At 44.4% G+C, this 12,096-nt stretch overlaps 1 protein-coding gene and 2 long non-coding RNA genes across 21 annotated transcripts in view; all 3 read left to right on the top strand.

The window, feature by feature from the left end:
- LOC102941668 (adhesion G protein-coupled receptor E3) overlaps nt 1-12,096 on the top strand; it is a 123,058-nt gene that overhangs the window by 38,838 nt on the left and 72,124 nt on the right. For 16 of the 18 annotated variants that reach the window (XM_037887904.2, XM_043533057.1, XM_037887902.2 and 13 more), the window contains one exon: nt 584-1,775. The exons of 1 other annotated variant lie outside the window; for it this stretch is intronic. In XM_037887904.2, the coding sequence (XP_037743832.1) occupies nt 584-604 (21 nt within the window). In that variant the 3' untranslated portion in view covers nt 605-1,775. Of the gene's footprint in view, nt 1-583; nt 2,201-12,096 lie in introns of those variants that run through there. One more of the 18 variants, XM_043533054.1, reaches the window with a different exon arrangement.
- LOC122463407 lies at nt 2,798-6,329 on the top strand. The gene is made up of 2 exons (XR_006286758.1): nt 2,798-3,858; nt 5,010-6,329. It is a non-coding gene; the product is annotated as an uncharacterized LOC122463407 (long non-coding RNA).
- LOC122463405 overlaps nt 7,632-12,096 on the top strand; it is a 42,438-nt gene continuing 37,973 nt past the window's right edge. For both annotated transcript variants that reach the window (XR_006286755.1, XR_006286756.1), the window contains exons 1-3: nt 7,632-9,494; nt 9,616-9,699; nt 10,942-11,051. This is a non-coding gene — a long non-coding RNA (uncharacterized LOC122463405). The remainder of the gene's footprint in view (nt 9,495-9,615; nt 9,700-10,941; nt 11,052-12,096) is intronic.

The following is a 12,096-nucleotide window of genomic DNA, read 5'->3' as shown; positions in this document are numbered from 1 at the left end:
GGCAACACTGACTCCCCTTAAATATCTAGATGTATCTATTAATACATATCTTTCTACTTTTTCCAATGATGCTTTTCTAGTGGGTCTATCATTATGGTATGTAGCTTGCTTTGACTGGCACCTTGTTGTAGTCCAGCTGAGAACAGCTTTGGGAGTATTCGCTACTGGGTATTTGTCACATCCAGGCCTCGGGGAATCCCATGTGCCCATGGTTCCTGTTCTGACCAGCAGAGAAATCATTTTTAATAGCACCTTCCCTCCACATTTCCTTCTCTGGGTTCTCTTGTGAGCTCTGTGGATCTCTCAGCGTGCCGTGGGCAGACACCGTCTTTCGAAACATCGTGACCTAAATTACTGGATCAGGATTGTCTTCTGAGCAAGACTGGGGCTGAGGCTTCATTAGTGCAGATGGACTGGCCCCAGTGAGGAGACTGCACTGCAAGGAATTTCTCCTGGTTCCTTCACCCCTAGAGAGAAAGAATCCAGGAACTTTGTCTACTGCCTTCCAGAGAGAGTCCCCCTTTTCAACATTAAACACTCAGGTGGGCTTGACCATGTCATCACATCTTTGCTTTCTTTCCAGGAAGGGGAAAAGTCCTCCTGAAAAAGTGAAGTCTACTACTGCATGTAGAGGAAAATAAAGCCCTGCTCCATTCCCAGCACCAGAAATCCCTTTTTTTTACCTAGAAGAGGAAGCTGCTTATCTCCAATATCCTCTGATAGCTGCTACTGTATGGCTTATTCTTGTATGGGGAAGGGGAAGGCTGTGTTTCACATGTTTAACTATTTTAGTACCTTTGACTTCACCCAAGTGGTTGCCACCTTCACCCTGAAGTCTTGAGTGAGGGCCTGATTCTGCTCCAGTTGAAGTCAACTGGAGTTTTCCCATTGATTTCAGTGGGAGCGGGACTGGGAGCAGAGAGCCAAAGACTTGGCAAATCTGTCCAGTTAATAAAAGGTGGAAAAAATGATTTAATTTTCCTGTCCTTCCCCCAAACCTTAAGGCTTGGCATTTCCCAGCCTGGGAGAACTTGGGCCAGCTTCTCATCTCAGTTTCGACAGATACAAATCCACAATTACTGAAGTCAGTGGAGTTACTCCAGATTCACACCAAGATAGCTGCAAGCAGAATGTGGCCTCTTGTGCTTCTTTCTTTCTTTCTATTGTGCTTGACGTTGAATTGAAAACTCTGAGGTTGGCGTACCTGTACCCATTCAGCATTAATAGCCAGGCAAGACCCTCAACCAATACGGAACTGCTTAGCATCTGCCTAGGATTTAGCCAGTGTTGAAATGAGGCCATGTCTTTCCTCAAATTACTGCCAGCTGGATGGACATTTGTGTAGATGAACTCTGTGAGGATGCAAAATACAGAAACAAGCCTGCATTAGAGAGTCAAAATCCATCTCCATTTAAGTGTAAAAGCTCACTCATGCTCCCCGGATATGACAGCTCTTTATAAACATCCAAAATTCTTATTAGAGCTGAGTGGAGAATGTACAGCTAGTAATTTGCTCTTCAAATTTTGCCTCTGTTTGTGAAAAATTATAGTTTTATTATTTGTTAAGCTTTGGAAAAGCACAAGAGGAGTCAGAGGTGAAATGAGGTGTTTGCTGTGGGAATATTGAGGAGTTGTGACTTGCACTCCATTATGCTTTATAGAAATATGCTTATGAGTGTAAATATGACATAACTGGAATATGTTTTATGCTAGTGTCATAAATATAAAGGGAAGGGTAACCACCTTTCTGTATACAGTGCTATAAAATCCCTCCTGGCCAGAGGCAAAACCCTTTCACCTATAAAGGGTTAAGAAGCTACGGTAACCTCGCTGGCACCTGACAAAAATGACCAATGAGGGGACAAGATACTTTCAAAGCTGGAGTGGGGGGGACAAAGGGTTTGGGCGGTCTGTGTGATGCTTTTGCCGGGAACAGTTCAGGAATGCAAGCCTTACAACTCCTATAAAGTTAGTAAGTAATCTAGCTAGAAAATGCGTTAGATTTTCTTTTGTTTAATGGCTGGTAAAATAAGCTGTGCTGGAGGGAATGTATAGTCCTGTTTTTGTGTCTTTTTGTAACTTAAGGTTTTGCCTAGAGGGATTCTCTATGTTTTGAATCTGATTACCCTGTAAAGTATTTACCATCCTGATTTTACAGAGGTGACCCTTTTACCTTTTCTTTAATTAAAATTCTTCTTTTAAGAACCTGATTGATTTTTCATTGTTCTTAAGATCCAAGTGTTTGGGTCTGTGTTCACCTGTACCAATTGGTGAGGATTATTATCAAGCCTTCTCCAGGAAAGGGTGTGTAGGGCTTGGGGGGATATTTTGGGGGAAGACATCTCCAAGTGGTCTCTTTCCCTGTTCTTTGTTTAAAACGCTTGGTGGTGGCAGCATACTGTTCAAGGACAAGGCAAAGTTTGTACCTTGGGGAAGTTTTTAACCTAAGCTGGTTAGAATAAGCTTAGGGGGTCTTTCATGCAGGTCCCCATATCTGTACCCTAGAGTTGAGAGTGGGGAAGGAACCTTGACAGCTAGATATGCCATGTAACATATCTTTGCAAAGGTTATGATCTACTGAATATAGTCATCCTATTTGTATGCATGTATCATTTTTATATCTGAAATTATGAATGCTGGCTCTATGCTTATATTTAAAGTGTAGGAAGCACATAAGGCAGATTTGGTCATCATAGTGTGAAGGGGTTATTCAACTAATTGGGAGTACTTAACTAGGAATGCACTTTGGGAGATGCCAATCCACATCTGAGTTTTCCTGGGAACGTTCAAACTAACATGTAAACAATGGCGTTGGCCTGCAAAAAGCTGAATCATTCACAGACCTGTGACTTGCCCAGGTGGCTACAGACTCCATCTTGTTGCTGTGATTTTGCACAGAAGAACTGTAGGTAGGGCAAACTGGATAGCTCACGGAGTTGTTAACTGAACATAATGTCTTTCATCTCTAGATACCTTATTCTAGTTAGACTCAGACATGTAGTGACTGAAAAAATATTACCATTTCATGGTTTTTCGTGGCCTAAGGGAAACAAGGTCTCCTCCTTGTTGTCAGGCAGAGAGACCAAGAACTGGATGAGCCAGGGAAACTGCACTCACCTCTCTAACCTCTACAGGGGGTTCCATCCAGGTCAAAGGAAAGGCATAGTGGCAGCAGAGTGTGTAGTGGGGAGTGGGGGCTGAGTTGAGGAAAGATGTCCTGCCAGTCCATCTATTCTGTAGATAGAGAACTCCAGACTCCTCTGTCTCATACATTTCAACAGAACAGAATTCACACAAACAAACTAAGACAAACTAAAATAAAATTATGTGACTAATGAAATGAATAGATAAAATCTCAGCCTAATCCAGGAGTATGATGATTTCTGCCTTGTCTTTCTTTCAACTTCCTAGAGTTTTCAGGGGAGTGTCTGCAAAGCTGGGGAATACTTTACCACAAGGTACAGCTCTCTGGCAACACCCTACACTGTGGCTACAGCGTCCTATGCTTTAGCCCTGTTGGGCAAACTGGATGATGAGAAGGTGCTCGTGACAGCTTTGAAAGATAAAGTTTTGTGGCTAATTCAGTAACAGAAAGATGTGGCCACGGTGGGAGGGAATTCAAAAGTGAGCAACGAAAATGATAAAGGGAGACAGAGACAACAGTGTGGGATACAGCATAATGGCCCAGTCCTTCAAATACTTACCGTCAAGGATAGTGCTTACTCTGCTAAGTAGTCCCATTGAAGTCAATATTACTCCATTAGTATCATTTATGCCTGGAAATACTCCCAAATGATAGCTACATTGAGATGGAGTTAAAGGTTGAGAGTACATATCAGTACAATACATTACAGAAAAGTTTCAGAGTAACAGCCGTGTTAGTCTGCATTCGTAAAAAGAAAAGGAGGACTTGTGGCACCTTAGAGACTAACCAGTTTATTTGAGCATGAGCTTTCGTGAGCTACAGCTCACTTCATCGGATGCATAGCATATCGTGGAAACTGCAGAAGACATTATATACACACAGAGACCATGAAACAAAACTTCCTCCCACCCCACTCTCCTGCTGGTAACAGCTTATCTAAAGTGATCATCAAGTAGGGCCATTTCCAGCACAAATCCAGGTTTTCTCACCCTTCCCCCCCCCCCCCCCCACACACATACAAACTCACTCTCCTGCTGGTAATAGCCCATCCCTCTTTGAAACCTCTCTTTATAATGCGCATGATAATCAAGGTGGGTCATTTCCAGCACTAATCCAGGTTTTCTCACACACACACACCCCCAACACCCCCCTCCAAATACCACACACACAAACTCACTCTCCTGCTGGCAATAGCTCATCTTACAATGTGCACAGCAATAATCCAAGTTTAACCAGAATGTCTTGGGGGGGGTTTGTAGGAAAAAAACAAGGGGAGACAGGCTACCTTGCATAATGACTTAGCCACTCCCAGTCTCTATTCAAGCCCAAATTAATAGTATCCAATTTGCAAATGAATTCCAATTCAGCAGTTTCTCGCTGGAGTCTGGATTTGAAGTTTTTTTGCTTTAAGATAGCGACCCTCATGTCTGTGATTGCGTGACCAGAGAGATTGAAGTGTTCTCCGACTGGTTTATGAATGTTATAATTCTTGACATCTGATTTGTGTCCATTTATTCTTTTACGTAGAGACTGTCCAGTTTGACCAATGTACATGGCAGAGGGGCATTGCAGGCACATGATGGCATATATCACATTGGTGGATGTGCAGGTGAACGAGCCTCTGATAGTGTGGCTGATGTTACTAGGCCCTGTGATGGTGTCCCCTGAATAGATATGTGGGCACAGTTGGCAACGGGCTTTGTTGCAAGGATAGGTTCTTGGGTTAGTGGTTCTGTTGTGTGGTATGTGGTTGTTGGTGAGTATTCGCTTCAGGTTGGGGGGCTGTCTGTAGGCAAGGACTGGCCTTTCTCCCAAGATTTGTGAGAGTGTTGGGTCATCCTTCAGGGTTCATCCTACAGAAAAGTTGTAAACATTCCAAAATTAAGCAGGACAGTCAGATTTAAGGTTAAACTTAAAAAAAAAAAAAAAAAAAGAGATCCAATTGCACTGAGGTATGGAAATGCATTGTTCAAGCACACAAGAAAACTTTATCTCTGCCCTTGTAATGATGCCTTAAGGAGAAAAATTCTCTTTAAAAATCAGTTTAAAAAAACTTTAAGACAATATAGTGTGTTTGGTTCCAGGTTTTTAATCATCATCAAGCTGTTATTATATGACACCATTACAGGTAACTTTAATTCTGAATTTCCTGAGTATCTGATGGCTGGTTTTGGGGCTGGTGGCCACTTCCAGGAGCCATGTGAAGCCAGAGCAGGTAGGGAACCTTTCTTAGCCTGCCAGTGCTGACCGCAGCTGGCAGGGTCCATTTTCGACCAGGCGTTCCGGTCGAAAACTGACAACCCTACTTGCTGGTAAACAACCATCCCACAGTAACAACTTGCCATCATCAGCCTGAGCTAGGATTTTACCAATGATCTCCCCATGAATTCCTTGTGTGAACAAGCCCGACATTTTCAGACTAATTCCAAGGTTTCCACATCATAAAAGACACTCCCCACCCAGTGAGTTGGCAATAATCAGCCCCCTTGTTGGCAGGTTCAGCAAAGGCCAAGAGTTGAGAGGCCCATACAAACTGAGCTGTCTTCTTACTCCTAGATAGAGTCCTTCTAGAAGAGGACTGAAGGGCCTGGACAGTGAGGCAATAGCGTGTGTATACGAGGACCTTGCCGTGCTGCTGTCTGTGCTTTATATGTCCTTGGGGATACACCTAAAAGGTGCTGTGTACCCTCATCTCTGACCTAAGTCAATAGGCACTGAAGGTTCTCGGCAGCTTGCAAGCTGGATCCAGAGGGTTGTGATAAAACTCCACTGCAATCTTAAATTATGGCATTCCTATCAGTCTAATTAAGATTCATGTTTGAGGCTGAATCAGGTGCAGAAATCTCATGAGATTTTGGGCCCAAATTGGAGGAATGGTATACATCTCTTTTGATCAGCTCTCATGGGTCTCTGAAAAAGCTCTGGAAGACAGGGGTCTCTCCCAATTTTTGATCTAGCTCAGAAACAAAACAGTTTGAACCTGGGGTTTCAAATCCAGCTTCCCCCACAGAAAAATTCCAAGGGGATCAGATTTAAGTTACTGGTTTTGGTCCATGAAGACTTATCCAGTGATCGGTTTTGAACTGAGTGGAAGGCTGCTAGCCTCAAAATGAGCATTGCATGCTAAGACCTATAGTCTTTGTGGGCCACTTATTATCATTGATGCTATTAAATGCAGGAGCACCACTTGGGGTCTCAAACATTCATTCTTTATATGGCTTTAACAGCACAATACATATGCTAAGAAACTTACACAAAGGCTTTGTTTAACTTTGTTAGCATATGTATTGTGCTGGTAAGTTGGTCAGGAATCCTCAAGAGGGGAGGGTGGGGGGAAGTGCTTAAACAGTGGTTTTGATTCTGTTTCTTCCCATTGGTCTGAATTATCCATGACATTCATATTGTATCACATCAAGTCCAAATCATTAGAGGAATGCCTCTGCTTGCACTGACCAGAGGATGTTTGGATTCTGATGTCAGCCCCGTTCTGCAGCCTGATAGTAATCAGGTGTTGTCCCCAGTGTACACAGAATTCGTCTTTGCAGCCAAACGAGTCTAACATGCATTTTGTTAACTGGAACTGGAGCAGTGAAACAAAGAAAACAAATGCCTCATTTTCCAGCTTTGTGGGTGAGAGAACTTAAGTGAAGATTATAATGCCAGACACTGACAGCCTTAAACTAGCTGCCTCAGGAATCTGTCAAGAACTTTGATGAAAATATGTTCCTCATCTTAGCAATGGAGCTAAGCCTTATCACACATCTCCCCACCTTTATTTGAATGAAGCTCCTTCCGATCTGACAGTTCAGACGTTGTCAGTTTCATCCAGAACAATTTACAAACTTGGAACCAAACCCTGTAAATCCTTGATCATTTGATCAGTCCCATTGAAGGCAATGGGACTATCTGCAAGACTATGGACCATTTTTGTGGTAAGAGTCTCAGGAGTCTGTTCTGTTCCTAGAAAGGAAGTTAAATCTCCCATTGAAATGCAATGTTTGCGTACAATACCATAATGCAGTTTAGGATACAGTTCTACTTAAAATTTGTCTTTTAATAAGTCCTACATATGCTGAAATAGCTCCTCATCCAACTCCCATATTCCATATAAACAGACTGAAATACTACGTATTTCGGGGGAAAGTGAGTAGTTAAGCATGTCGATGTTTGTATATACAAACACCCATTTCATCACTGGACTGGAAAATATAGTTGAACTTAATTTTCTATGGAATTTGAAGAAAGTTTAACAGCCCCAATTGTTTTCCGTGTTACTCAGTGTGTACCTGAAAAAATGACATGCTCTCTCAGAGAAAAGAATCAGTCCACACTAACTGAAAAAAAAATTCCTTCCAACTGGTGTTCAGAAGAGTGCTACAAGACACATATGTAACCCCACGAGTAGAGGGCGGAAAGGATACCCCCCACACACACACATATGACCAGCAATAAATAAATATTAAAATCTCAAAGAGGCAAAGGTTAACAGATTTGCAAACCTAAAAACCTGTGTAATGCTTTAAACCATCTCAGCACATACCAGGTTTACGCACATTAAAAAGTTAACCGCAAAGGAACACTGAAGCCCGTTACCCCGCATGTGTGCCAGTATATACCCTCACTTAACTAAAGGCTCAGTCACATCTGAACAGCTAAAAATTAACCTTGCCCTTTAGGCTAAACAGAGTCATGTCACTGGCTCCAGCTTCATTGTTACATAACACATAACAAAACTCCAGTGGGGCATGGTGCTGGCACATAGGGTCTCAGGTATGTGGTGTGATTTTTCAGACTCTCTTTTGGGCATAGTCATGTACGTGAACTAGCTGGTACTTATGATTATGCTATTTCTATGCATGTATCATCTTGGTATCTGAAGGAATGAATATTAGCGATGTTTACTACAGGTTTGCTCCTGTGGTGATGCCCACAAGGTATTTAGCCAGCACATGAAGGGACAAGTCAAGTTGAATGGCCTATTAAGGAACACTTAGCTCACAAAGGACCCTGGAAAATGTCTGTCTACACTTAATAGACTTTTTGTGAAAGTTCTCACTAGAATACGGGTGGGGTTGATGGACATGAACTGCCCAGTGATGCCAAACACCATCTTTCACAATGAGAACAGATTTCCCTGTACTTGGCAGAAGGCGGGGCCCCGGGCTGGAGTTGGGAGGAGTCATGTGGAGGGTCACGTGGGGAGGTTACTTGCCCCCCTTTGTGTCCTTCCCATGAGTGCAGTACCGGCAAGAAATGATTTCTACTTGCACCACTGCATGGGGGGAGCCCCCGAGAGGCAGCACCAGCCCTGCCAACTGGCAACAGTACCAACCTGAGCTCCTCCATTGTTGCCCCCGCCCTTCCCGGCTTAGCACTCTGCTGCCTCTGAGGCACCGGCACGGGGCCAAAAATTTACCAAACGTGTTGGGAACACAGGAGTGTGAGTGTGTGTGTGTGGGGGGGGGGGGGGAGTGCTTTGTCTCTGCTGGCCATTGTGACGCCCCTAGTTAAATGAGTTAGGTGGAACTCCTAACACCCCGCCAATGCCCCTTTTTGGTGTCACAGTCAGATCAAGAACCAATGTGAAACTCCTAATCCAAGTGTGGCGGGGTAGATTCCCACCCAGGGCAGGAAAAGGGGTAAAGAGCTACTCAGCACAATCGTCCCCAACCCAGCACACCTGTCAGGGCTTATCAACCCTGGGTCCTCCCCAGGAGGATCCCTGTTCAGTGCAGGGTAATAGTATGAAGGGACCAGGACTGGAAGAAGGGTTTGACCAGGGAAACGGCTTGAGAGCCTAAGCTGCCCATGCCCTGTCCTCTCAGAAAGGAGAAGGGCCGGTACTTCTCTCTCCTTGTTTAAAAAAAACTCTTTGGCTTCTTGAGTGCTTCAGACTCTGCTTTTTGTGGGCTGCAGAAGCATATTGACTTTTTGGCTTGGACTCCTTTGATGCACACCTCCGGAAAGGGGGCAGAAGCCCTTAACAGCACAGCCAGAGGGCTGTGGCCTGGGCTCTCCCCAGGAGCAGTGCCCATCCTCTCCTCAAAGAGGTGCTAGAAGGATACAGGACCAGCTCCAGGCACCAGCGAAGGAAGCAGGTGCCTGGGGCGGCCCATAGAAAGGGGAGGCAGTCCGTCTGTCATCGGGGCGGCATGTCTGGGTCTTCGGCGGCAATTCGGCGGCGGTCCCTGCGGTCCCTCTCTTCCTCTTCGGCGGTATTTCGGTGGTAGCTCAACCAGGCTTGTTTTTTTGTTTTTTTTCCTTCACCGCTTGGGGCGGCAAAAAAGCTGGAGCCGGCCCTGGAAGTATAACCTATTACATGGAGACATGGAGGATTCTCTTAACACATGTAAGCAATGGAATCGACGCCCTTTATCCCTTTGACTCCCAGTGAGTTGATCACACACTGAACTCTCTGCAGAAAAGTTCTGCAAACTTTTAACTAGTGTAATTTTTTTTTTTTTTTTTAGCGTATAAAATCAGGCTCATAAAAACTGAAGAATCGAGCAGTTATGAGAACTACATGATGGAAATTTTGGAAGTTATTAAAGCCGGTAAGAACTTCGTTGGGTTGAAAAAAATCAAATTGATTCCAAAATTATAAAATCTTCTGTTTCAATGACCATTGGTATAAAGGCCAGTGTAAGAGATATTAGCTTAAGGGTCCAGGTGATAAGATAAAGATCATCTAGTCTCTTGCTTCAGGGCATTACTGCTCACCATAACAAATCAGGAAGGAAACTGCCCCACATACAGCACTGCACAATTGGCCAGTTGAATTATGGGAAGTTTCCATTTTCCTCTGAATTATCCACAGGTTTGGAAGAATTAAATTTTTATCAGTAAATGTCACACTGATTTCACCATACACACACAAACCAATGGACAAATATTTCTGTCGGCAATAATCAAAATTTACAGATAGGCAAAGTAAGAAAAATGTTGCATGAAAACAGAGTTTGATTTAAGGATATCTACTTCGTAAATTATAAAGTGTGATGCTGACAATTTGATTTTTAACTGTTATAATGCTCTAATTTTTTTTTTAATCTCAACATCTACTGTAATTAAAAAATTATTGTCTGATACCCCCCACATGGCCAAGTGAGCACAAAAGCCAGGAGTCAGATTTCAAGAACCTGTGCATAGAATATGTGGAGTTCTCCCAAGCCATGATGATATCTGAATGCCCACAGTCAACATAGAAATGGTCATTGCAGTGGCCTGAATGGGATGGTTGGGCTGAGCTGGAGCATAATGCTCAGGCCAAGACACAATCACTGCGACAGTTGTGATACTGCAATATCCCCTGCCCTGCTTGGGGCTTCTCTCTTTGCTTTCTTATTGTTTTTCTAGATGTATTCAGTGACCAAAAAACCCTACATTAATGCAGAGTTAATGATGCTAGGTGGTACGTCGTCCCTTTGCAGAACGCTGAGTTGAGCAAAACTCAAATGTCTGAAAACCAGGAAATGCAGAGTTAAGGTTGCCTGTGCAACCTTAACGCTGCCCTTTTTCAGCAATGCCCCAATACACCCTGTTAACACACATACCTTTACTGTGCCAACCCCATGGAGTGGGTGGGTGAGATTCTGTGGCCTGCGTTGTGCAGGAGGTCAGACTAGACGATCCTAATGGTCCCTTCTGACCTTAAAGTCTATGATTCTATGTACAAGCCCTTCATCGCCTTTTGCAGCCCATTCACTCCCACCCACAGAATTCCATTGAACACTGTTAAAGGACACAAACAAAGCGACAAAAATGGTTGCCCACACCTCCTTCCCTCTGTTTTCCAGGAGCTGGCAGTGACCAACGGGAATAATTTGGCCAGAGTCCAGGTGCGGTCAGTGTGTTAGGTGTACCTGCACTAAATGGTGGAGGCAGTAGGTGGGCCTGCTGAGTAAAGGTAAGTCTGTGATATGAGGACATGTGGATTACTTTGAGGTGTGTGACAGAACTGTGATTACGATATGAGGAGATCTACGTTTTGCATCCTCCAAAGCGTGGGAGCAAAGGGCAGTGCTGTGCGTGTACTTTCAGGATCTGGTATGGGGGACTCGTTGGGGTACAAGGTGGTTGGGGTGCACTGGCAGAGCTGGGGATTGCAGGGTGTCGAGGTGCCCTGGCAGAGCTGTGCGGTACAGGCATGTTGGCTTGTATGCAGGGGGTTGAGGTGCACTGGCAGAGCTGGGGCTGGTGGTTGGGGTGCCGGTGGGTTGGAATGGTTTGGCAGAGGTGGGGGGTCCCATGCCTCCCTCACCTGAGCCCCCAAACTCTTTCACCACACTTACCATCCATCCGTTATTTATCCAATTCCCCAGAATTTTCCTTGCTCCAGCCCCAAACCCCTCTAGCCCTATTCCTTCCCCTCCCTAATACCCCTCCCATCTCAAGAAGCATTCACATTCTGACTTTTCCCCCCTCCAAATAGTCTGATTACATTTCCACCAAAATAAATCTGGCACCTATGACTCACACCTCCAGCCACTCAGTTCCAAACTCCTTTTGTCTTAGGTTGGGGGGTTGTGATTAACTTATCCTTAGCTATGGTAATTGCAGGGTGAGTTCACAGCCATCAAGGGGTCTGAGGGCAAGTCTACACTACAAAGTCCACTTCAGTTACACCCACAGCCACCACAGTCATTACATCGGTTTTGCATGTCCACACTAATTCCTTCTGTCAGCAGTGAATGTTCTTACCAGGAGTGCTGGCATGGATTTAACTGTCTGTGTGGGGCATTGTAGGGCACTGCCAGCCACGAGCCCCTGGCTCAGCCGGAACAGTCTGACGTAAGCAATGCAGTGTCTATATCAACCTAAGCACTATGCTTGTTGTGGAGATGGAGTTATTAAGTCGGTGTAGTGGGTGACTTAAATCGGCAGGAGCAACATTGTAGTGTAGACACTTACAGAGTTAGGTCGCTATAAACTGCCTTACATTGACCTAACTC

This window comes from Chelonia mydas, chromosome 20 (assembly GCF_015237465.2).
Source record: "Chelonia mydas isolate rCheMyd1 chromosome 20, rCheMyd1.pri.v2, whole genome shotgun sequence".
NCBI classification, from domain to species: domain Eukaryota; kingdom Metazoa; phylum Chordata; order Testudines; family Cheloniidae; genus Chelonia; species Chelonia mydas.
This window is presented reverse-complemented; position numbering and strand designations above follow the sequence as displayed.